General features: G+C 34.3%; 1 protein-coding gene and 1 long non-coding RNA gene across 3 annotated transcripts; both read left to right on the top strand.

Moving 5' to 3' along the window:
* Positions 1-6,529: 6,529 nt before the first annotated feature.
* On the top strand, positions 6,530-10,331 carry LOC132610181 (uncharacterized). Of its 2 annotated transcripts, XR_009571046.1 has the most exons (5): positions 6,539-6,744; positions 8,283-8,544; positions 8,990-9,122; positions 9,363-9,641; positions 9,880-10,331. It is a non-coding gene; the product is annotated as an uncharacterized LOC132610181 (long non-coding RNA). The 2 variants fall into 2 exon arrangements; XR_009571045.1 differs by having other exon boundaries at positions 6,530-6,744; positions 8,283-9,122.
* Positions 10,332-13,673: 3,342 nt separating this feature from the next.
* Positions 13,674-24,770, top strand: LOC132612355 (uncharacterized). The gene is made up of 11 exons (XM_060326635.1): positions 13,674-14,314; positions 17,360-17,624; positions 17,847-18,006; positions 18,163-18,862; positions 18,969-19,398; positions 19,491-19,672; positions 21,226-21,385; positions 22,036-22,263; positions 22,381-22,731; positions 23,942-24,043; positions 24,198-24,770. Exons 1-11 carry the CDS (start codon positions 13,818-13,820, stop codon positions 24,456-24,458), a joined length of 3,336 nt encoding a protein of 1,111 aa, XP_060182618.1. The 5' UTR covers positions 13,674-13,817; the 3' UTR covers positions 24,459-24,770.
* Positions 24,771-25,567: the final 797 nt, after the last annotated feature.

Here is a 25,567-nt window from a genome sequence, read left to right as displayed (position 1 = left end):
CACTTTTTTGAGAATTTTTGAAGTTGGAGTTGTGTTTGGCTATAGTTTTTGAAATTGTAGTTTTTGGTGAAATGCAGTTGTAAAAAAGTGATTTTTTTTAAAAAAATAAGTTTTTTGAGTTTTTGATATTTCGGAATAAAACTTCAAGTTGTATTCGGAATATTTATGGCCAAACGCCCAAAAGTGAAAAAAGTGGAAAAAAAAATCGGAAAAAAGTGAATAATTTTTATGGCCAAACGGCACCTAAATGTTTATTTTTCTATATAAGGCACCGAACAACTTAGTAGGCGTTTGGCCATGAGTTTTGAAACCATGGTTTCAAACCAGTGTTTGGACATGCGTTTTTACGCATGGTTTCAATTTTTTAAAATATAAAATTTAACTCATAAGTTTAAATTTTGTAAAAAAAAAATCATAAGTTGGTAGATATTTTTAACAATTACCCCCATCAATCATTTACCAATCCCATTAACTTCCACCAAATTTTATTTATGTCTACCAACCTTTTAATTTTGTAAAAAAAGACCCATAGTTTAATTTTATTTATTGTCTAAAATTTGATCAATTGATGTTTTATTTTTAGAAAGGTCTTCTAGTATTAATTTTGAGCCGGTTGTTAAGAATTAGCATATTAATTTTACTATGAATTGCTCATTTGGTAAGATTGTATAAGAATTGAAAATGTTTTGATAGTTTTCACAACTTATGAGGTTTTTATGTCTATAAGAGAAAATACTCCTTAAAATATTTAAATTGCATGTCCAAACATAGTTTCAAACCATGTCCAAACGGAGCCTTAATGTCAAATCTGGATGCCGATGAACAGAAACGAGAAGAAACTGACAAATATCTTTGAAAAGTGGGCAGCTAGCAATGTTATTTTATAATTAGTTATATTCTAATTGAAAAAAGAAGTTAACATTAACCACTAAATAATGTTAGGAATTTAGAACTGGCAGGAACAACTGATAGACGAGAAGAAACTGACAAATATCTTTGAAAAGTGGGCAGCTAGCAATGTTATTTTATAATTAGTTATATTCTAATTGAAAAAAGAAGTTAACATTAACCACTAAATAATGTTAGGAATGTAGAACTGGGAACAACTGATAGACGAGAAGAAACTGACAAATATCTTTGAAAAGTGGGCAGCTAGCAATGTTATTTTATAATTAGTTATATTCTAATTGAAAAAAGAAGTTAACATTAACCACTAAATAATGTTAGGAATTTAGAACTGGGAACAACTGATAGACGAGAAGAAACTGACAAATATCTTTGAAAAGTGGGCAGCTAGCAATGTTATTTTATAATTAGTTATATTCTAATTGAAAAAAGAAGTTAACATTAACCACTAAATAATGTTAGGAATGTAGAACTGGGAACAACTGATAGACGAGAAGAAACTGACAAATATCTTTGAAAAGTGGGCAGCTAGCAATGTTATTTTATAATTAGTTATATTCTAATTGAAAAAAGAAGTTAACATTAACCACTAAATAATGTTAGGAATGTAGAACTGGGAACAACTGATAGACGAGAAGAAACTGACAAATATCTTTGAAAAGTGGGCAGCTAGCAATGTTATTTTATAATTAGTTATATTCTAATTGAAAAAAGAAGTTAACATTAACCACTAAATAATGTTAGGAATTTAGAACTGGCAGTGATAGTTCTGTTAGAATTTTAAATGATAATGATAAGAACGATTAAAAAGCTTTGGGGTTCGAACACGCGACCTGACACACAGAATTGCATTGCAATGCCTTATCGCTAGGCCAGCGAGCAGCTTTGTAGTCCAGTAGTGTCCGTTTATTAATTTTACTTCTATTTTCATTTTATTTAATACTTATATATGTATATCTAGTAAAATATTTCGACGAAGCAGTGTCACGTGACACCCCTCGGGACAATGTAAATCCTCCCCTGTGATCATCCACGTCAATCTTTCATCTTTATTTCATCTCCTGTTTCCTTAATTCTACTTTTAATAAAAAGTATTCATATGTTTGCCTTTAGGCACTGACAATTTCCATGCAAAAAATCTGTGAAACACAAAAGAACAATATTAATTTCAATATAGCAATGTTGAAATTAATACCCATATATTATAAATAATTTAGCAACAATGGAAAAAAAATGTTTGTTTCAAAAGGGCACGTACAAAAACTTTGGTACTGGTAAAATAAAAATAACATGACGCTATGTAGAAGCTTCAAATAAATGTACATTCTCTACCAAAACCTACTTCCACTTAATAATAACTGAGATGGTTGTGGAAAAATTGCTGGAAAACAATAAAAGCTTTGTGGTGAAGAAAAAAATAAATTTAGTAAAAGGATATACGAAAGCAAACACTAACCTAACTCAAGAGATATGATTAACTGAACAGTAGTAAGCCAACAATTTAGTTTCTAAATGGTGAGTATGTGTACATATAATTGTGTTCACGATTTAATAATGAAAGACCTCTATAGGTTCTGTAATTAAGTTGAAGGCCCTTTCGCTTTCCAGTTTCCAAAACTGTTACATGCATCAAATGTAATTAACCGAAAAAATATCTTCATCATTCCTTCCAAAAGGAAGATAAAATTAGTAGGAAAAAAAGGGGATAAAAGCATAAAGGAAAAAATGATAAATATAAATACCTTAGAGTGAATTGAATGAACGAAGAAAATGAGCGAAAGAAGTCCAAAAAGAGGAATCTTTGGCAAAGAACTATGCCATACCTTTATGCTATTAGCTATAGACCACAATTGATTCTTTTATGTACATATGTTTAACAAAATTTAAGAATTTACATTTGTACATTTAAAATATGCATATATAAGTATCTAGTTTGATTTTTTTCTTTTTAAGAAATAAATTCTGGTGCTTTTACATTTCTCCTTGTTTAGTCGCAAATAGAGCCAATGACAAAACAAATTGAATTTTATGAATTCTCTTTTACCACTTCTCCCAACATTAACAAATGACTGATTGAGAGCATTTTCAAATATCAAAATGTTCTTCGAATTGAAATATGTTCTCGAAATTCCGTGGACAGAAATCCCCACCACTTTTATGTGCAATGCATATTGCCCTACTTTAGGCATAACTTAAGAACTCATTAAAGTAGAGCAGAAAAATAGAAATTCATCCCGAGATACAATGTAAATCACATTACATATAACTTCTGTTTTACTCAAAAGCACCAAAAACACATACCTTTCTGTAAAACTCACAAAAATACATAATAACAACAACAACAACAACAACAATAACAACAACAACAAAAAAAAAACACATAAAAGTAGTTGCTATGTTGGCTGATTTCCGTTTCTTAATCTACTTCCACAAACTGGCAAGTGGTTATTACTTAAACATACTAACTAAATAAACCTAAAAAATATGTTAATAAATCTAACAAATAAACAATTACAGGTGGAGGAGAAAAGTTTGAAACCTTAGAATTAGTAAACATAAATAGATATTAAGAATTTAATAAAGAAATAATAAAACTATTGATAGGTTTTGGAGCAGCAATTTCTTACACTGCACTTGCACATAACGCCTCGACATTTGATGAAGTGTCTTACGTTATTGTAGCATATGAGTTGTGTGAACTGCTGAATTCAAAGACGCCAGCATAAATATTTAATATATCCATATCTTGCGCCTATAAGAAAACAAAAGGTTATCATTATTATATTTTTAATGGAAGAAATAGAAATATCTACACGTAAAAGCATTTAACTAAAAACAAAAAGGCTTGAAATCCACTTATAACCATATAAAGGAAGCTGAAGGATAATGTTGTGTGTCTCTGTATATATAGTCATATAGAGGCGTCCAATGTTAACCCTCTGTTTGGATGGTTGTTTCCCGTGGTTCATTAATGTACAGTATGATGTTGTATTATATTATACTGTATTAATGAATACAATGTTTGGATAGATTGTATCGTTTGTTGTGGTTTAATAACATTTGTATTGTTTGGTTTGACTGTATGGTACTGTATAATAACTTGTAAGTTTACTAAAATACCCTTAACTCTTAATTAGAAATAATTTATATATATTAATAAAACTTAGGTAAAGAATAAAATAGGAACTTTAAAAAATAAGTAGGTAGTGGGTGGGGGAGGGTGGGTGGTGTGAGGTGGGTGATTGTGAGATGAGAGTGGGGGTAGTGGGTAGTAGGGTGGGGGTGAGTGGTTGTGGGGTTGGGGGGTTGGGTGGTGGTGAGGGGTAGTGGGTAGGGGTGGGTAGTGTGGGATGAGGGTGGGGGTGAGTTGTTGTGGGGTGGTGAGGGGTAGTGGGTGGTGGTTGGGGTGGTGGGGGTGGGTGGCAGAAGAGTGGGGTAGTTAGGGGTGGGGTGGGGTGGGGTGGGGTGGGTGATAGGGGGTGGGGTTAGGGTGAGTGACGGGGGGTGAGTGTGGGTGAGTGGTAGCGTGGGGCGGGGTGGGGGTGAGTGGTAGGGTGGGGGTGGGGTGGATGGTGGAGGGTGGAGGGTATAATGGAGAAATGAAATACCTATCCACGGAAAAACCACCAAATCCGTGGTTTCAAAAATTGAGACTTTTCATGGTTATATAACCATGGAATGAATCACGGGTTTACAACACCATACCACATAATTTTAAGAACAATGGAAACAAACATGATTTCCTAGAAAACCATACATTAATGAACCACGGGAAACCACCATCCAAACAGGGGGTTAATGGTAAAACCCCTTCAATTCCATTATTGAATGGAGTCTTTCCATTTCCAGATAAATGGGAAGAATTTGTTTTTGTTAAAAATCATGCTACGTGGGCTTTAACTTCCTGATGTATTAACAAAAAAAAAATGTCCTAATGTAAACCAAACGACTCTTTGAGCTTCTTTCTTCAATTGATGCTTGATAACGCTGCTGTGTGGCTTAATTTTTCTTTATTACTCCATTTAGTTAGTAGAGATTAATTGATGATTGGTAACGTTTTCCAGATTATTTCTTTAGTAGAAATATTGTTGGTTATTAAATAGATTGAATGAGAGGAATAAAAAGAAAAAATACCAAAATAAGGAGAAAAAAGATAAATAGGTTTCTTGGCCATAGAGAGGTGCCACATTACCTAACTTTATATTATATATAGATTTCGACTATTTTAACCTTCAATTATATTTCGAGTTACATTAATATCTCAAATGGATTAACTAATTAAACATGATATATGAGTAATTAATGATGCAATTGTCAATAATTCATTAAATATGTGAAGATTCACAAGCAAAATAATTAAAAGTGCATAGCTCAGTTAATTGAAAGTTAAATGTGTTTTTTGACATATTACAAGGACAAAAATAAAAATTTATCGATATTTGAGTAACTAAAAGCGCAAATATTCCATATGCAAAAGGGTAATTTATCACAATCCTTATTAATAATTGAAGTGTTGGATCAGCATACAGGTTTCACATATGTAAAAATCATCACTGTTTGTCTTCTGCTTAGCATGTCCAACGCTTAAAAACAAAATTCAATAATGTTAAAGTTATTTCTAATCATGTTTTCATTGGCCAAAAAAGATTTCACCCCACTTTTACGTTTGATTTTAGTCATATCATTTCGAATGTCATACTTCAAACTCTTCGAAGAGTTATGTGTGCGCTCACGCATATACCTGTGAGCACACACATCACTATTTTTGAAAATCTAAAAGAGCTACTGAAAAGAAAAGCATTTTTTTTTTGTGCGGATTGCCCTTCAAAGGCACTGGTCTTTAATTTTTACCCTTCGCCTAATATCCTAAAGTTCTGGGTTCGAATCTCAGCTCAGTTAAAAAAAAAAAAAAAAAAGAAGCAGGAATTTGGCAAGGCAGATGTTTGGATTCGCAAGGTAATATTTTGCATGCAAAACACTCCCTCAGGCAGAGTTTTGAATGCAAAACTCTACCTGAAGGTAGAAATTTGAAATTCTACTTGAGGTAGAGTTTTGCATGCAAAACTTTTTCTTGCCAATCCAAATTTTACCTTGCGATTTTTTTTTAAACTTTTTAACTTAGCGGGGATTTGAACCCGAAACCAAAGAATTTATAGCGAAGGATAAAAATTAAAGACTATTAATTTGAGGGGAAGAGATTAAAGACCAGTGCCTTTGAAGTTTGAAGGGTAATCAATGACCCAAAGAAAAGAATGCAGTCTCTCTCTCGGCCTTTGGTGAGGAGAGGGCTGAGAAGAAAACGTTATCCGCACAAAGTTTTTTGCTTTCGCATCCTTACTAGTAAAAGCTCTTTGACCAAGAAGACAATCTTAAAAGGATGGCCCCTATATAAATTAAATATAATAACAACAATAAATCTTAATAACCTGTTGCGGGTAGGTGCAATTATGTGAGTCGAGATACGTGTAACTAAATTTTTTGATCAGTGATTCAAAGGAGCAATTGGTATTACTTGATTTTATTATTTTATATTTCTACTAATATAGAAGCATGAGTGAAACAATTGAATCGTCGTCCGTCTAGGGGCAATTATGACATTTTGTATTTACTTTATTGAGCAAAAAAATCCTGAAGGCTCTGACCTCTTCACATGCCCTTTTCTTTTTTTCCAGAGCCTTCTCAAATCTACTATCTCTATCAACAAAATATCTACCACCATATCTTTATCACCAAATCTCTATCAGCACAAGCTATAATCTCTATTAGCAAATCAACAAGCTATATATCAAAAATAAAAATAAATCTATCTGTATCTCAGACCGTTGCTGCAATTTTCAGGTATTTGTTTTTGAACTCTTCTCCGTTCGTCTCCAATTTTATCTTTCGCTTTGACTCTTCTAATAAAGTAAAAATTTGGATCAGTTTTAAATTTCTCCTTTTAGTTTTCCCGCTTGCTGATTCTTGGGTTTATTTATTATGTTCAATTTCACTCAGAATACATAACTTCACATTTGTCAATGTATTTGGGCATTTGATGGATTTAGTTCTGTGGTTTCATAAAGTTTTGATTATTACCAAGATATGAGTCCAAAAAAGGATTGCAAGATTTTTTTTTTTACCATTCTCTGGATGTGTAGCGGATTTTGATCTTTAGTGTTAGATTTCAAATGTGGGATTGTGTTTTTTATGTAGCCATTGTTTTTTATAATTGAGTGAATTAAATATGATATAACAGTACAGGAATATACAGAAAGAAATTATAGGAGAGTTTAATTTATTTTAACCTTCTGTTGGCTTAGAATGAGGCGTTGCTGTATGATGAAATATTTTGCCTTTGTCGTTGATAGTAGTTGAAGCTATTTTATTGCTGCAATTTTCAGATATCAGGTTTTAATTTTTGAACTCCTCTAATTTGAGCATCGTCTTCTAAAAAGTAGAAACTAGAGTTTTTGGGGATTTAAGTACAAGGTGTTTGATAATATGTGTAAGAGAAATGGGTAGGAAAGAGCAAGGGTAGGGAAGACTAAGAAGGCTGCAGCATTTAACTTGACAATTAAAAGTGCCCACAAAGCAGCAAAATTGAAACAAAAAATCAACTCAAGGCTGGATTAGTGCACGGTATTACAATTGTTTCATGTAGTCGGTGTTACTGTTGAGCATGGTAATTGTTTAGACTGCTGCTAAATTTATATTGTCAAGTTTCGAACAAGAAATGTGGGACTTTTAGCTTTTGTAACTTAATAAAATACTATAAAGCTAACTTCACAATTTAAGAATATGCTGAAAAAAACGCAGGTACATTTTCCAGGCTGCAACAAATACGAGAATAATAGGTCTCTCTGTAGATATCGCCATTTTTCTAGAGTACTAGATTAGCTTAGGTTAGCAATTTTGAGTTTTCCTCTAATCTTCTTCAGTTTCTCCTCAAAGTTTCCAGTTTCGGGGCTCTATGGTTATTATTTTTCTTTTTCGTCATTAATTTGTTCCTTTTGTGATATTTTCTGCCGAAGGGAAAAGGGTTTCTTTTCTTCGCTCAAGTGGTATTTTAGGATTTGTGATTTAATTCATGAAAGAGGAGTAGCTTCAAATTGATTGTGATGAATCCCGAATACGCAGAAATTAATATACGATAGAGAACCAAAAAAGAGCTTAGCCTAAAGGGTTTAAAGTAATAAACTTACCTTGAGTAAGAAGCCTACCTATTCACGGCTTCATTAGGGTACTATATAATGTTTTTTGGTTTTAGTTTTCTTTGGTTTAAAAGAGTAGCAACAACCATTTGTTGTTCTGGTTCAATTTACAGAAAAAAGTAACCTTTTTCTGAACCTGTGTTGGGCCCGTGTGCATTGTTTCCTTAATCTGAACCTGAATTGCAGGTCACCTTAGCTTGAAAACTGGGATGACAAGAAAGAACCGATTTTATAGGAAACGAAGAATCTTGGATAGACAAAGAGGATTCATGCCAAGTTGTTGTGGCCTGCCCTCACATATGAGGTCTTACAAAGACTAATGATCCAAGAAGATTGGAACTTTTCTTCTCTGCCTTTTGGAGACAGATTCCATGCAACATTTTAGAAGTTCTACAAATTTTTAGCTCCATGTATTTGCAGCTAAATTGAGTATTTGATAGCGTACATGGTTTATAACCTTTTCCCTGTTGTTGGCTTTATATACCACATGACTTTCGTTGACTTAAATTTTCTATTTACTATGTACGCTGTGAAAATATCTCTTAGCCTGGCAAGAGAGAAAACTGCTAATTGCTAAAAAGTAACTTATGAGTTTCTAATTTTGTAACCTAGAAACTCAGAAGTACAAAGCTTATGAATAATTATAATTATCCTTTTAATATAAGAATAAATAAGGAAGTCGGATAGATTCTAGGCTAAAGTCTAGGCTAAATAGGGTAAGTTATGACCTTGGAAGTTAACGTCTCCTTAGAAAACCCTTTGTTATTATGTAGATTGGACAAAATAAGATTATCTTTCTATAATGTTGTTATTCTGAGGTAATAATGAATTGGATTATTATACTCTTTGTAATTTTTCATATATTAGGCTAAAAGGATTTGCTTTTGTATTAGGGTACCTCAGCCACTGTCAAGCAAGATGCGTTCACATCATTTCATGTCTTTGAGCTCTGCTCACGATGACAATCCCTTGAAAGCTCTATCTACCACAGATGTACTTACTGGTTAAGAACATGGTTAAATCCAGGTTCATTTTATCTTTTACTTGCACGAATGTATTTGTATAAATCTAATATGTCACGTGCAAATAAAAATGCAAACTTTTCATGATTTTCATTAAGCCATTTGCCCAAATGTTGTACCAAAATTTTTAGTTCTGGTCATGAAAGGAAGGTTAGCCAAAAAGTGCCTTCTTCAGATCACTAAAATCTGAATAAAACACTGATTGTAATAATTATTAACAATCTCCTGCTTTTATTGTCTGTAGGTTTCTTTTTAAATGAGTTGTAATGACTCTCTTCCATATGGGAAGAGAAAATTATATCACTGCGGTCGACATGGAACTTGCTCTACCTTGACACCTTATTATCCACGACATAATGTGCATGCAATGCATCTACACAGAATGTTAAGATGTTCCATTTTAACATCAGCAGCTCCTGTTATAAGATTCATTATGGTGGTACTGGCCATAAATCTACAGTTGCTACAATGAAACAAAATCTTCTTTGCGAGATCCCTGTTACATCTTCTCATTCAGGTCTTGGTAAGTTCCACCAATTCATGCATTTCAGATTAGATATATTGCATTGGATATTAGTCTTAGGTAGTGATAAATGATAATGACCGCATCAATACGCAGTTGGTACCAGTGATAACTGTAATGCAGTTGCTCATATCACTGTTAATTCAAAAATATAAAAATGCTGGATAGTTTAGCTAAGAAAGACCCACGATTAAAGGAGAAACTGAACTTACTCTAAGATGATGTACATTTTGTGTAGGTTTAATTCCGAAGGTGTTGCAGCTCCTGTTCAACTGATCATCTTTTAATGCGAGACAATCATTGTTTATGATAAAGTTTCACAGAACTCAGTCTGAGGATCTACCTGTTTATTGCTTGTGGCCTGTGGGAGGCTTGGTTCGGCTGGGCCTGTGGGTATGGTATTTTGTCCGAAATGCAACAGACGCTACCGCTAAACTGGATTGGTAGCAGAGAAATTTTAGAAACCACACCTGGAAACCAAAGCCAAAGTCTGGGTTGAAATTGAAGATGATTTGGACTGGTAGAAGATAAATCTACTTCAGGCTTTGCAGATTCATCCATTTACTTACAATATTACTAGAATGATTGTACGTAATGTGTTAGTGTTGTCTTCTTTCATAACTATATAATTGGGAGTTAATTGACATGAGTTTCCAGAACCTGTTAATGAAAGTTACGTTGTTGCTTGGATTTGAACCAAACTTTTCGATTTAAAGACCTGTGTTGGGCCCGTGCTTGCACGGGCATATCACATCTAGTATACTACTTAGAAGAGGGAGTTTGGTCGTCCCTCTTCGTCGTCTGTTGATGGGCCCCATTAAAAAAATAATAATTTGAGCCCTATATTAAATAGATCCTAAAAAAAAAAAATTATAAAAATAAATAAATTGTGGATCTCATATATATTAAATAAAAATTAATATTTAAAAAATTGTGGGCTCCATATTAAATACCAATCAGTATTATAAAAAAAAAAGTGAATTTCATATTTAAAAAACAAACAATGTTAAAAAAAAAAAAGTGGGCCCCATATTAAACACCATGCGTATTCGTAGCAAACACTAATATAATAAAGTTTTACATACGGAGCACAAATTACAATGTTATATCAATCGTGCCCCATATTAAACAGGCCATAAAAAAAAATTGTAAAATAAATAAATTGTGGGCCCCATATATATTAAACAACAACTAATATTAAAAAAAATATAGGCCCCATATTAAACACCATCCAATATTAAAAAAAAAAGGTGGAACCCACCACATCTAAACTCACGGGAAAAAAAGAAGTGAACCCCATATTAACAAAATCAAATAATATTAAAAAAAAAAGTGAATCCCATATTAAAAAAACAAACAATGTTAAAAAAAATTGTGGGCCCCATATTAAATACCGTGCGTATTCGTAGCAAACACTAATATAATAAAGTTTTAAATACGGAGCACAAACTACAATGTTATATTAATCGTGTTTTGAACATAGTATCCCATATTGACAAAATCAAGCAATATATATATAAAACAAAAATGAATCCCATATTAAAAAAATAAACAATGTCAAAAAAAAAAAGTGCAGACTTTGTATTCTTAGCAAACACTAATATAATAAAATTTTAGATACGGAGCACAAATTACAATGTTATATCAATCGTGTTTTGAACATAATATATATATAAAAAAAAAATGGGCCCCATATTAAACAGGCCCATTAAAAAAAATTTGTAAAAAATATTTGTGGGCCCTATATATATTAAACAACAACTAATATTAAAAAAAAATGTGGGGTCCCATATTAAACACCATCGAGTATTAAAAAAAAGTGGAACCCACCACATCCAAACTCACGGGAAAAAAAAAGTGAACCCCATATTAACAAAATCAAGCAATATTAAAAAAAAGAAATTGTGGGCCCCATATTAAACACCGTCCGTATTCGTAGCAAACACTAATATAATAAAGTTTTAAATACAGAGCACAAATTACAATGTTATATTAATCGTGTTTTGAACATAGTATCCCACATTGACAAAATCAAGCAATCTATAAAAAAAAAAAAATGAATCCCACATTGTGGGCCCCATATTAAACACCATCCAGTATTAAAAAAAAAAGTGAAACCCACCACATCCAAACTCACGGGAAAAAAAAAGTAGACCCCATATTAACAAAATCAAGCAATATTGAAAAAAAAAAAGTGAATCCCACATTTAAAAAATAAACAATGTTAAAAAAAAAATGTGGGCCCCATATTAAACACCATGCGTATTCGTAGCAAACACTAATATAATAAAGTTCTAAATACGAAGCACAAACTACAATGTTATATTAATCGTGTTTTGAACATAGTATCCCATATTGACAAAATCAAGTTATTATGTTCACTAAATATACTTAAAATATTTATATTTTAAAATAAGATAGAATTTAATGCAAAAGACAACATGACAAGTAAAATGAGCTAAACCGAGAATATTTACCAACAATTAAAAAATAGTATTTCTTCGTTTAGATAGAAAATCAATTTCTACAACAAGTCTTCTCTTTTAAAAAATATTAATAAATTTGCCGATTTTGTATTCGTAGCAAACATTAATATAATAAAATTTTAGATACGGAGCACAAATTACAATGTTATATTAATCATGTTTTAAACATAACATATACTCTATATATATATATATATATATATATATATATATATATAAATATATATAATTACTATTTAAAGACAACTACATATACATAGATTGCTCTTCAAAAGACTGGTCTTTAATTTTTTATCCCTCAAATTGGTGGTCTTTAATTTTTGGCCTTTGCCTAATGGTTCTGGATTCGAATCCTAGCTCAATAATAAAAAAAAAAATTGCAATACAGAGGTTTGAATCCCCAAGGCAGGATTTTGCATGTAAAACTTTACCTCAGGCAGAATTTTGAATGCAAAACTCTACCTGCAGGTAGAATTTTGCATGAGGCCTAACTTTGCTATAAACCTCTGCTTTGCGATTTGTTTCTTTGATTGAATTGGGATTTGAACGTCAAATCTCATAGTATTAAGCTAAGGGTAAAAACTAAAGACCACCAGTTTGAGGACAAAAATTAAAGACCAGTGCCTCTGAAGGCTAATCTTGCAAATGACCCAATATTTTTAGTCAAAACGTATCATAGTGGAAAATGACATAAATTCAATTGATATTTAGTACTCTTTAGTGTGACACATCAAATTTGACTAAGAGCCTGTTTGGATTGGCTTATAAGTTGCTTATAAGCTGTTTTCAGTTTTTTTGAATGTTTGGCTGGTCAGCTTAAAGTCATTTTGTGCTTAAAATAAGCTCAAAAAAATAATTAGGCCCATTTGACTTAGCTTATCTAAAGCAGCTTATAAGCTGAAAACAGCTTATAAGCCAAAAAAAATAAGTTAAACTACCCAACTTATTTTTTTAGCTTATAAGCTAGTCTAACTTATTTTTTTTGGCTTATAAGCTGTTTTCAGCTTATAGGCATAAGCCCATCCAAACAGGCTCTAATACAGTTTTCAAATTTGAGTCCAAGAGTCTAAATAGTAAACACATAGGTGTCGTTTCCTTTAAAATTTGAAAAAATTGATTTCAATATTTGGTTTAAAAAATAGTTTTTGCAATTATTTTTATTCGAAGCAAACGTTTTCTTTTTCTGGAGAAGCAAACACTCACCTCATTGAAAAAAAGAAGAAGATAATTTCAATAATATACAATTCAATATAAAATATTACATTCACATAATTATATTTTTTATTTAAATCCGCATAGCCAATATATATATATATATATTTTTTCTATGCATCAAGGTTTGTACAAACTATATACAACATTATAAACTTACCGTAAATAATGCACAAACTCATATAAAAATGTATAAAGAGGTCACTTTGGGTAATATTAAAAATATAAGCCATTTCTGGTAAAGTATAATTCGCATTACCCTTATTTTAAGGGGTCGAAACGGTCAATTAACAAACATCTACAGGTCAAAAGAGAGCGCATAATAATTTTGAATTTGCAGACAAAGCCCACTTTAAATAATTTACACTTGCTTTAGTCCCTTTTCTTCTTCAACAATTCTAGGGTTTCTCTTTTCCACCCTACGAAACCCTCTCTTTCACCCTTACTCTCTAATTTGATTCCTTTTACCTAATACAATATGTCTGATGAAGATTCAGAATGTCCTGAAAGTGCTAAATCCAAGAATGTACCTGATGAATTAAAGGGTTTAGATGACAATTCAAGCAAGATGGTATCTGTATTTGATTCAAGTTTTGATATTTCTGGAAAAAGTTTGGATTTTCCATTATTAGAAGGTGTAGAAGGTGGTGTTGAGGGTTTGTATATGTATAAAAATGTATTTAATTTAATACCTAAGTCAATTGGTGCACTTGGTAAGGTTAAAATACTTAAGTTTTTTGGGAATGAAGTTAATTTGTTTCCAAATGGTGAGTTAAGGAATTTAGTTGAATTAGAGAGTTTACAAGTCAAGGTATCATTGCCTGGTATGAGTGGATTGGATTTGCAGAAATTAAAGAGTTTGAAAGAATTGGAGTTATGTAAAGTTCCTTCAAGACCTTCAGCTTTTCCAATTTTAAGAGATATTGCTGGTCTTAAAAGACTCACTAAGCTATCTGTTTGTCATTTTTCTATCAGGTTAGACCCCTTTTTTTTATAGTTATTGTATTGAGATTTAAGTTATATATATACTGTCTATGCTGATTAAGGGGTTATAGCAAGTTATTTACTTTCTTTTACCATGTTACCACAACTTATGTTTAGTTTAGATTACCTATAAATGGATTTCAGTTAACCTGATACATAAAGATTCTGACTTTGTCAATGTACGAACGTTATACCCATTCCATGATGTTTCTCTGTGAACTTGTCTATATTGTAGCACGGAAGCTATATGCTTTTGGTGTTATTGCAAAATTAATTAGGTTGTATATGCACTTTTTACGCTTTTGCTGCAGTCCTTAAAGTAATCTGAATTTACTAGACTAGACCAAAGTAATTGGTAAAACTAGAGTTTTAAGTGCCTCACTAAGCTCTCTGTTTGTCATTCTTCTATCAGGTTAGAGCTTTTTTTGTTTTCCAGTTATTTTATTAAGGTTTAAGTTATTTTGATTAAGGTTTAACTTATTTATACTTGTCTATGTAGATTAATAGGTTATAGCAAGTTATTTACTTTCTTTTCCCATGTTTAACTCATGTTTAGTATAGATTGCCTATAATTGGATTTCAGTTAACCTGATAACATAAAAATGCCAACTTTGTCAATTTATGAAGATTAAACCAATTCCACGATGTTTCTCTGGGAACTTGTCTATATTGTAGCACGGAAGCTGTATGCAGGTTGTGGGTCAATATGCTTTTGGTGTTATTGCAAAATTGATTAGGTAGCGTCTACACTTTTTTGCTTTTGCTGTAGTCCTTAAAGTAATTTGCATATACTAGGCCAAGGGAATTGCTAAAACTAGAGTTTTCACGAGTGGTATATACTGACAATGTAACATTTATTTACACTATGCAGATTAAGAGGTTATAGCAAGTTATTACTTTCTTTTCCCATGTTATCAAACTTATGTTTAGTATAGATTACCTATAACCTGATACATAAAGATTCTGACTTTTTCAATGTATGAACATCATACCCATTCCATGATGTTTCTCTGTGAACTTGTCTATATTGTAGCACAAACGCCATATGCTTTTGGTGTTATTGCAAAATTGATAAGGTTGCCTCTACACTTTTTCACTTTTGCTGCAGTCCTTAAAGTAATTTGAATTTACTAGACCAAGGTAATTGCTAAAACACTGCAACCATAAGACCCAAGTTAAGTAGCATTAATCAGGATAAGTGATCACACAAACTTCTATTTAATACAAGGCGGACTAGGTATGTGGAGACCATGATGTTTATTGTGTTCCTCTTTTCCGAGGTAAACATAGGGAAAAAGTAATTGCAGGAAAATGGTTTTACTTTGAGTCCTGCTAGTTCAAACTTGTTTTGCACACTTACATAACCTAGCAAAATAAACTGTTTTGCATGATTAGTAAAAGTAAAAGAGATTGATTTCCTCAAGAAATTTTGGTATGTGGTTACACAGATGGATAAAAAAAGAAAATAAAGATTTGTTTTTTCTGTGTCACTGCTGCTTAGGTGCTAAAAGAGATTGTCTGGCGGAAGCAGTTTAGCATTCTTCAAAGGGTATCCGTTTCTACTCTAGGGCCATGTTAGGTTTCACTGGGATATTATAGGATATTAGGATTAGACATAGCATAACTAACTGTTGCTGAAGGGTCAGATTGTTTATCCTGCCTTCTACATAAAGAGTTTTGTTCCTTATCTATTTCTTTGAGTTTCCTCTCTTTATCTTTTGGGATTTCTTGTCCTATAGGGCATCTTAGATAGGTTAACAGTATCTTATTATTTTCTACCTCATGCAATCTGATAGCTGAAGAGGTTATATGGTTTGCCCTTATAATGGATAAATTTATTTTTTGAGGTTGGCAATCTGCACCATCCAGAAGACTTTTCCCTTTATCTCCATCCCATTGTTCCTTGCAACTACAATGAGTTAAAGATTTTGAGACATTAAAACTCTGGTTGGCACATCAAGTTGCTGTCGCACGGGGCTTGCCTATTGCGAGCTATTGCACAGGATCTGGGTTTGCGGGTTCCCATGTCATCAAAAAAAAAAAAAAGTTGCTGTATATTGGTTGCGGTGGTCTCTTGGCAATACCCTCTCAATGTCCACATTTTATTTGGGAATGCCTTTTGGTCCCTAAAGACACGATTCTATTTCTGACTAGCAGGTGTATGTGAAATGCCTATGCACGAGTGCATCACACAATATTACAGTTATAGATGTTTTAAATTTCACTGGGCTCCAATAGGACAAACAGAAAAGGGAAGTATGTGAAGTGAGTTTGTATTCTTGGAGTATGGAAGTATAGAATATGCTGCATCGCTGCCTCAAGGGGTTTGATGTCCAAAGGGGTCTATGCATTTAACACTTCAGAAGTGCGAGCCTATTGCTATCACGTCTTTCCATCACAGTAGCATGTACCATAGCTAATAGCAGATTAAATGAAATTTTGTTACGTCCGTGTAATTTGTCAGTTGCCGGTCCCAAGCCCGGATAAAGGAGGAGGGTTGCCGAGGGTCAATCGGAAACAGCCTCCCTACCCAGGTAGGGGTAAGGCTGTGTACATCTTACCCTCCCCAGACCCCACTATTGTGGGATTACACTGGGTAGTGACCAAGACCGTGTAATTTGTCAGTTGTATGTAGTAGCTTAGTGTTGTTAGCTCTGGAAATTAGTCTTCTTTGTACTTGGAAGGAGGATTTGACCTGGAACTGGTGTTAGGATTTGTATTTTATATTCTTCCTTTATTGGGTGCAGTTACGCCAGTCTTGAGATAAAATTCATGTTTAACTAGTTTGACACTTGATTTTTGTTAGATGAGGTCTGATATCTAAAGATATCCTTGAATCGCATTTTATTGTTTTATTATTTGAAAGGGTAAATCTTCATTCTGCTGACTTTCAACAAGCAGTGCCTTACTTTTGGTTGCTAGAGGTTGAAAGTTTTGAACCATAAAGTTGTAGATCCAGTTGACATCTATAAACCATTTAACCATTTTCATCTTTGTACTCCATTATAATGCCATTGTTCCTTTCTGTTCCTGCAGATACCTGCCTCCTGAAATTGCCTGTCTCACTAATTTGGAGTGCCTAGATCTTTCATTCAATAAGATGAGGAATTTACCAGTTGAGGTAACTCATCTTAGCTCCTTACTGTCACTGAAGGTGGCTAATAATAAATTGATTGAAGTACCTCCGGGGTTGTCTTCTCTGCAAAGATTAAAGAGTTTGGACCTTTCTAACAATAGATTAACATCTTTGGAGAATCTTGATCTCCTTTCAATGTATAATCTGCAGAGACTCAATCTTCAGGTATGTGTTCGTGAAATTACAGTTTCTTTTCGGACTCGTTGCTTTTAGGCTTCTTTTCTAGTTTCTTTTCCTTTTTCCCCTTTTCGATAGTTGTTTATAACATGAGAGTCATCAACTTTTAATGTTGATAAATGTATTTGTCTCCATTGTCTAGTCAGGTAACTTGATGTTATTATAATTACCTTATTCTGACCCATATATCTTCATTGAAATTCCCTGAAGCACAATAAGCTTCTTAGGTGTTGTTCCATTCCTTCACGGGTATGCTGCAATTTGGAGGGGAATTTCATAGATTTGTCCAAGGATGACTTCACCAGCTCATCTTCAGAAATGGACGTGCTTGAAGGTGATGATCAAGAAACCTCTGAGATTTCATCAAATGGTGAGTTCCTCGAAATCTCTCGTCTCCCTTCCTTATTTCTAATGCTTTTTCTTCACATTCTGGTTCTTTGGGTCTCGTGTATTGCCTTTCCAAGAAGTCTAGTGCGAAAGGGTAGTACCTTCGGGAAGTCTGATGTGTAAATTGTTAATTGTGTAGGAGCTTCTATCACATTGTCGGGTCATTTATGTGGCTCATCATCCAATCATCGATGTTTTCGGCCTCGAAAATCCAAGAGATGGAAGCGGCAGTATTATTTGCAACAGAGGGCTCGTCAGGAGCGATTAAATAACAGCAGGAAATGTGGTTCCTGCAAACATTCTGAGCTAATTGACAATTCTCTGGTGGAAGGCTCGTCAAGCATAGTGGATCACGATACAAATGATAAAGAACTGTTTGCTGAAGAAGCTGAGTGCAAAGACTCTTTAGATAGTGTTGTTGACGAACATATCAGATTAAAGGAGGACCATTATGTAGAAAGATCTTCATGTGTTGCTCCTGACTCCATTGAAACATGCATAGATAATCAGAATTGTAAAACATGTGATGCTTCAGTAGGTTCTCTTTCTGATGCTGCTGATGTGGTCGAGGAAAGCCTGTCTTCCGAGGCGTCTAATAGTCCTCCAAAATCGAAAAGGCACCTCGATGGGGTCATTGATAATCCAAAACCATGCAAAACCCGCAGACCAACGGATCATTCAGAGGTATCCTGTAAGTACAGCATGATGTCCTTCTGTGGTATTGATGATTATTTACCAGATGGCTTTTATGATGCTGGACGAGATCGGCCATTTATGTCGCTTAGGAGTTATGAGCAGAATTTGCATCTTGATTCACGGGAAGTCATTTTAGTTGACAGGTAACTTCCATGTTTGCATGCCATTAACAGTGATGGCCTTCAACTACAAACTTCAGGGAATTCTTTGCCTTTCTATTCATTTTGATTACTTATTTAATTTGTTCAGGCAAAGAGATGAAATGCTGGATGCCATTGCTCTACGTGCTGAAGCACTGATCTTTCATTTTAAGCAGATGGATGGTCTGTTTAAAGATAGAGAACATGTTGCTGTAGACAACTTGCAAATTGCATCACTGCTTGCACTTTTAGTGTCGGATCATTTTGGTGGAAGTGACAGAAGTAATGTTGTACAGAGGGCAAGGAAAGAAGTATCTGGGTCGAACTATAGCAAGCCTTTTGTCTGCACATGCCCTACCGGAAATGATGACATTACCAGCATGGTCACAAAAGACAGTCCTAGCGTCTCAGGAGATGTACATTTCCTTGATCTTTGTGAAAAAACACTTTGCTCCATAAAATCAAGGCAAAATTCTATTGTTGTTCCAATTGGGAGTTTGCAGTATGGTGTATGTAGGCACAGGGCCTTGCTTATGAAGGTATTTTGTCATCACTCATGTTTCTAACTAGATATGGTGGTTCTGAATGTTGCTATCATTATGTACTGATGAATTTCATTTGTCTTCTGCAGTACCTGTGCGACCGAATAGAACCTCGAATATCTTGTGAGCTTGTTAGGGGTTATTTGGATTTTTCACCGCATGCATGGAATGTGATTGTGGTAAAGAGGGGTGAATCATGGGTTCGAATGATAGTTGATGCGTGCCATCCCCTTGATATCAGAGAAGAGACAGATCCAGAATACTTTTGCAGGTAAATAATTTTCCAATTTTGTGTTACTTCTTTCATGACATCTCCTGGTACTACAATCATTTATATAAATACATTTGTATTAAGATCTTTCATTTTTGATTTAGCCAATGTGATTGTTGGTTTTTTTGGAGTTAAAATGGCCAGCTTCTTGAGTAGTATTCTATTACCAAAGCTCCACAACCCCCCCTCCCCCCCAACCCCCCGGGTTGTATTCTGTGGTGATTAATTACCTTGTATAGAGGAAATTTTTTAGGTGCTCTGGAATATTAGGTTCATCCCAGTGACTGTTGACATCACTCTGTTTCTATTCATTCTGCTGTTCTTTGAAGTGTACTTTGATATCCAATTTAGAGGATGGTTGGATTATTTCAGCCACTGGTTAAATTAGTTTCATTACACATAATCTGTGTTTTGGCTTACTGGAAAATCGATTGTAGTCCAGACAACTAACTGTTACTCTAAAATAATTAGTTCATAAATGAAATTATCGAATATCACTTATTTTTGATGACTTGGGAACCCGCAGCCGCTACCCTTTGGGTGCGCACAGGGTAAACCCAGCTCCTGTGCAATAGCTCGCAAACCACACAGGAGAGGTAATCCGCACTAGGCAAGCCCTGTGCGACGAGCTCGACCCAGAAGGCAAATCCCCCGCTGTCGTTAGCAGGGGGTTTCGAACCTGAGACCTCCATTATGAAAGACCCATGCTCAACCAACTGAGCCACCCTTGCGGGTATTGAATATCACTTATTTGACTGATCAAAACCTTTTTTTTTTTTTTTTTTTTTGATGAAGTAAGTGGTTGTATTGAAAAGCATCAAGTAGATGCAAGAAAGTTACAGAGAAAAAGTAGGTGATAACTCCATAAAACAAAAAAATAAGTAAGATCTGGGAGTTAAAACCTATAGCAAAAATCAAGGCTGTTAAGCCATCGAGAGGGAACTAATGAAATCTAAAAGGGAAATTGCATCATTTACAGGGGAAAGGTTGCTCCAACTAAAAAGATACAGTAAGCTTTTAGATCTCAGGGAGCAGTTAGGAGTTGAAATCCCATCATGACACCTGCTGTTTCTTTCCATCCAAATACACCAGAATATACAGGCTGGTACCATTTGCCAGATTTTCTTGATGGATCTATCCACTTTCCATGGATTCCAACTTGCAACTGCTTCTTTTAGGGTGAGTGGTGTTGACCAGCTATTGCCAAAAACTGCACAATACACGGACCAAATGTCTGTTGCCACAGGGCAATGTAAGAACAAGTGGTTCACTGTCTCATCTGTAAGGTGGCACATGAAGCATCTACTGGCTATCTGACTACCCTTCTTCTGGAGATTGTCTTGAGTGAGGGTACCATTTAAAAGAGCTGATCAAAACCTATTTCGAATCATCCAAACCACATAGGTCGATGCCTCACTAACGATGTCTTTTCTGTTTTTCTGGCTTGATGGTCTCATAACCCAAAACATGTCCTGTTGTAGAAGCCGTTGGGTAGATGATTATGATTGATTGCTGATTCTGTTCTCAATCACTGAGCTTGCTGTTTCTTTCAGGTATGTTCCACTAAGCCGGATAAATGTTCCAGTTGTGCCAGATGGTACTCCCGGTCAAGTTAGCTCTTTTCCTTCTCTATCGGGTTCTGATAAAATTCATAAAGCTCCTTCCTCAACCCTCATCCAGTGTAAATTGGGATCTCATGAGACTCTGGCAAAGGTGTGGTTCCTGATTGCTTTTAAGCTCTGCATTTATTATTATGCAAATATACCTGAGTTCTTATTCTCAAATCTAAGTTCAAACTTTAGCATATCTGTCACATGCTGAGTAGTATTTTCCTTTGTCGTTACTTATTTCCTTTCTCCACTCAACTTCGAACTTTTTTTTGGTCCGACTGTCAAGTCATTGTTACTTGAATTAAATCATCTAAACATTCTAGTCTTAGAGTGGCTGAATTCCAGCATGTATATGTGTTAACTCACCTGGAAAAGAAACAGCTATTAGAAAATGAATTTTCTGGTCTAACGCTTTTGATCTGTTTTGGAAATAGATAAGAAGAAAAACATCTTTTTTGACTTATTCTGTTATTCAGCCGGAATCCATTATTTTGCAGACATATGCTCTTCATTTTGCAAATTCTTCATTTATCTGCTGATAAAACTTGATTAATGACACTTATTATATCAATGGCTGTGGGAATTTTTTTCGGTTAACATCTTTAGTGACGATGTATAGTTGAATTATTTTTATTTGTTTTGCTTGACTAACCTTAATTTTGAGCGGCATGAATATAGAAGATTCATATGAATGATACCAACTAGTTTAGGGTTGAGGTTTGGATGATTGAATGAACGTTTTTGCTGCTGCAGGTGCGAACTTTAGAGGTATCCAAGTCTTTGGCGGATGAGATTAGGAATTTTGAGTTTAACTGCATTGGAGAAGTTAGGGTGTTGGGTGTCTTAAATAGTTCGTGCATTGTCAAATATTATGGCCATCAAATATCTTCTAGATGGGCTCCTTCATCAGATGGCAGTTCAGAAAGTCGTACTTTGCAGTCTGCCATCTTGATGGAGCACATTAAAGGGGGTTCACTAAAGGTAAATGTTTCCTTAAACTCTTTTTCTACTGGACTGTCCTCGACTTTATTGGGGATAAATAACACCTGATTGCCTTTTTTATTCAGCTCATTTTGCTTTCTTGTCCTTAACTGACAGAAATATGTAGATAAGCTATCTAATGCTGGTGAGAAGCGTCTTCCCGTTAAGCTGTCGGTATTTATTGCCCGGGATGTAACAAATGCATTGACAGAGCTTCATTCTAGGCATATCATACATCGTGATATAAAAAGTGAAAACATCCTGATAGATCTGGATAAGAAGAGAGCTGATGGTACCCCTACAGTAAAGCTATGTGACTTCGATATGGCGATTCCCCTTCGTTCATACTTACATACTTGCTGCATTGCCCATAATGGAATTCCTCCACCGGATGTATGTGTTGGTACACCTCGTTGGATGGCTCCTGAGGTCTTTCAGGCGATGAAAAAGCGCAACATCTATGGGTTGGTAAGGTTTTCCTGTAGTGCCTTTGCAACTCAGAAAAGAAGAAATTAATACACCGTTCGCTTCATCCTCTTGATTTGCGACTTTTACTCCTTTCTTTTATCCCATCTTGATATGAACAATGATTTGCAGATGCAGTTGACACATTTTCTGTTTTGCTCTTTCCCTCCTCTTTTTCAAATTCTGTCTTGATGTCCTTCCCCAAGAATTGTGTACGTTGTCTTTGAAATGAGTTTAAATGAATGTGGGGATTCATATAGCCGACCCAACTTGGTAGGGACTGAGGCGTAGTTGTAGTCTTGGTTGAAATCAATTAAACACAACCAAAAATTACCACCTTCAAAAGACATGCATTTTCTACTAAAAACTGATATATCAGTCATTCCTTTATTAGAATTCAGCTTTATCTCTTTAATTATTAACTCCGCTTTTTTATGTTTTAAGCTAGAAAAGAAGGCATATTCTATCTGCTCGATTGTTGTACTGCTACAGATTAAAGAGCAAAAATATGTAGTTATTGACATATTCAAATTTTCCACCTGAATTTCGTGGTCGTTTATTTTTTTTAGTTTTCCTCATTTTTTTTATACTTGAATATAACTTGGAGATGGAGGATAATTTTATTTGTTTTTGAGAGACTATTATTATATTAGGATAATGTCAGAAGATGTATCTTTTGGCTTTTTTTTTTTTTGGGTGGGGGTTTTAATTTTAACTCTCTCACTTCCTTGAAATTGAAAAGGTCTTCAACTCCGGGTTAGATGGGTCACTTCGATATAAAAAAGGCTCTTCTTGCTTTGACTTGGCAGGTTCCCCTTTTTGATAGGTAGATGAAAGCTAATAGTTAGATTGAGGAGCTAACTGGTTCAATGGTTGAAATGCTAGGAGGATCTTGAAAACTCAATTTTTGGAGCTAATCACCAAAAATGTTAGTAGGGGGCGGGTGGACTATTTCACCCGTATCCTCCCCAAATTCACTAGCAGGGTAAATTGGTTAAAATGGGTTATTCGACAAATAAAAAGGTGTTATGGGTGCTAATTTCCTTTATAATATTTTTTTTCTTTCAACGTTAAACAAATGGGTTTAATTGGCTTTGAGTTGGTGACTTGAAAGACAAATTAAGAGTTTTTTGGCATGTCTAACTGCATTTCTAGCTTAATATCTTCAAAGGTCTTCCGAACTAGGTTTTTACTTGTTTATCTTTGGATGTAGGGTGCTGATATCTGGTCCTTTGGGTGCGTCCTTCTGGAATTGTTAACACTTCAACTTCCTTACTCAGAGTCATCTGAGTTAGATATCCACAATTCTCTTCAGGTATGTCTTTATCTCTAACCTTTGATCTAGTAATGTTCTAAGTATGCTGGAAGTACCACTGGACAATTTTCATTATGACACTTTTTTTTACTTGTTTGTTTGGTTAGCTTTAAATGGTAGTAGAAAACAATGTAATTCTTGTTAACTCATGCAGGCGGGTAAACGGTCACAACTACCCGAAGAACTAGAGGCAATGGCCGCATCCAAATCTGAGCTAGAGGATCTAGCAAAGTCTTGTTCTGGCTCGGACCTTGACAAGAAACAATCTGAATCTCGTATCCTGAGATTTCTCGTTTCTATTTATTGTTGGTGTACTGAGAAGGATCCAGATGACCGTCCCACAGCAGAGAACCTCTACAATCTCTTGCTTACATGTGCTAATTCCCTTACTTCACAAAGTCAAGAAGATTCTTGATCTTCCTCAAATTTTGTAGCCTTAGGATGTTGTAGATTAGCATTAGATTATTCAGGAGTTAAGGACCCAATATTTGGGTCTGTTGACCCCTAGCTGAGCAATGTAGCATGTTCCTAAGCTCACTTCAAGTGGAAAACCACACCGACTTATTCGCCTCCATAGGGCATTTATGGTAGTTTTTCTTTCTGTATCTTTCTCTTTCTCTTTATTCCTTTTCCAGCTTGTAGTTCTATATACTTGTTCCCATCTAGTGTATTTCTCTTCCCAAATCACAATTGAATAATTATGAATGTATCCTGAGTTTCTAGACCATTGAAATTTCTGATCTTGTTCACTGTTTCTTGTTTTTCTTTGAGGCCTCTACTTCTACTCCTTTTCGACTAAAGATGTTAGATTAATAGAGTTATAAGTAGTGATAGAGACCAAAAAACCAGGACAATTGGATTTTCACTAATCTTTGTTAACTATATGCTGAAAAGATCTTCTGAAAATAAGGTTTTCTATGTATTTTTTGGTACTAAATTATCTGGTTTCCGAAAGGAGTAAATTAAATTTTAATTTGAGAATTAGAGTTGTATATTTTCTAGATCTTGAAAGTTTTTCCCTTCAAATTCCTTGTTGAAATTCCAATCAAGTCATAAATATTTTGGACATGTAGGAAATTCCACCAACGATTTTGTGATGTTGAAGCCAAGTAGTCATTTCCATCATTTGTCTTTGAAAAGTTTGTTGGTCGGTTCTTTTTCTTTATCTTTTACTATTTTTTTCACAATTGTTGATTGTTTATTTGGTAATATTGAGAGTTTCATGTTATTTCTCCTTTGATACCTTCCATTCATTGCATTATTTTCTTGTAACTGGCACATGATCACTTGGAATTGCCTAGCTGCCATGATACAGACAAAATTTTAATTAGCTGATACTAGTAATTTCTTTTGGCAAGAAAATAGAGTGGTCCATAAATTTGGTCGATGTGACCCCGTCATTATATATGTCCTCCACCTATCTTTCAATATATTGATTTAATTTTCTAATGATTGGCTATTAGCATGGGGAGATCGATTTCAGGACCTGTTACAAATATTCTTTTAGTTATGTAGTTCTTTTAA

This window comes from Lycium barbarum, chromosome 9 (assembly GCF_019175385.1).
Source record: "Lycium barbarum isolate Lr01 chromosome 9, ASM1917538v2, whole genome shotgun sequence".
NCBI classification, from domain to species: domain Eukaryota; kingdom Viridiplantae; phylum Streptophyta; class Magnoliopsida; order Solanales; family Solanaceae; genus Lycium; species Lycium barbarum.
This window is presented reverse-complemented; position numbering and strand designations above follow the sequence as displayed.

Bases quoted from the DNA above. Each gene is read 5' to 3' on its own strand.
- LOC132612355 (XM_060326635.1), top strand. From the start codon at position 13,818: ATGTCTGATGAAGATTCAGAATGTCCTGAAAGTGCTAAATCCAAGAAT. The intron at 17,625-17,846 runs GTATGTGTTCGT...AATTCCCTGAAG, and splicing joins TGCAGAGACTCAATCTTCAG to CACAATAAGCTTCTTAGGTG. The intron at 18,007-18,162 runs GTGAGTTCCTCG...TTAATTGTGTAG, and splicing joins CTCTGAGATTTCATCAAATG to GAGCTTCTATCACATTGTCG.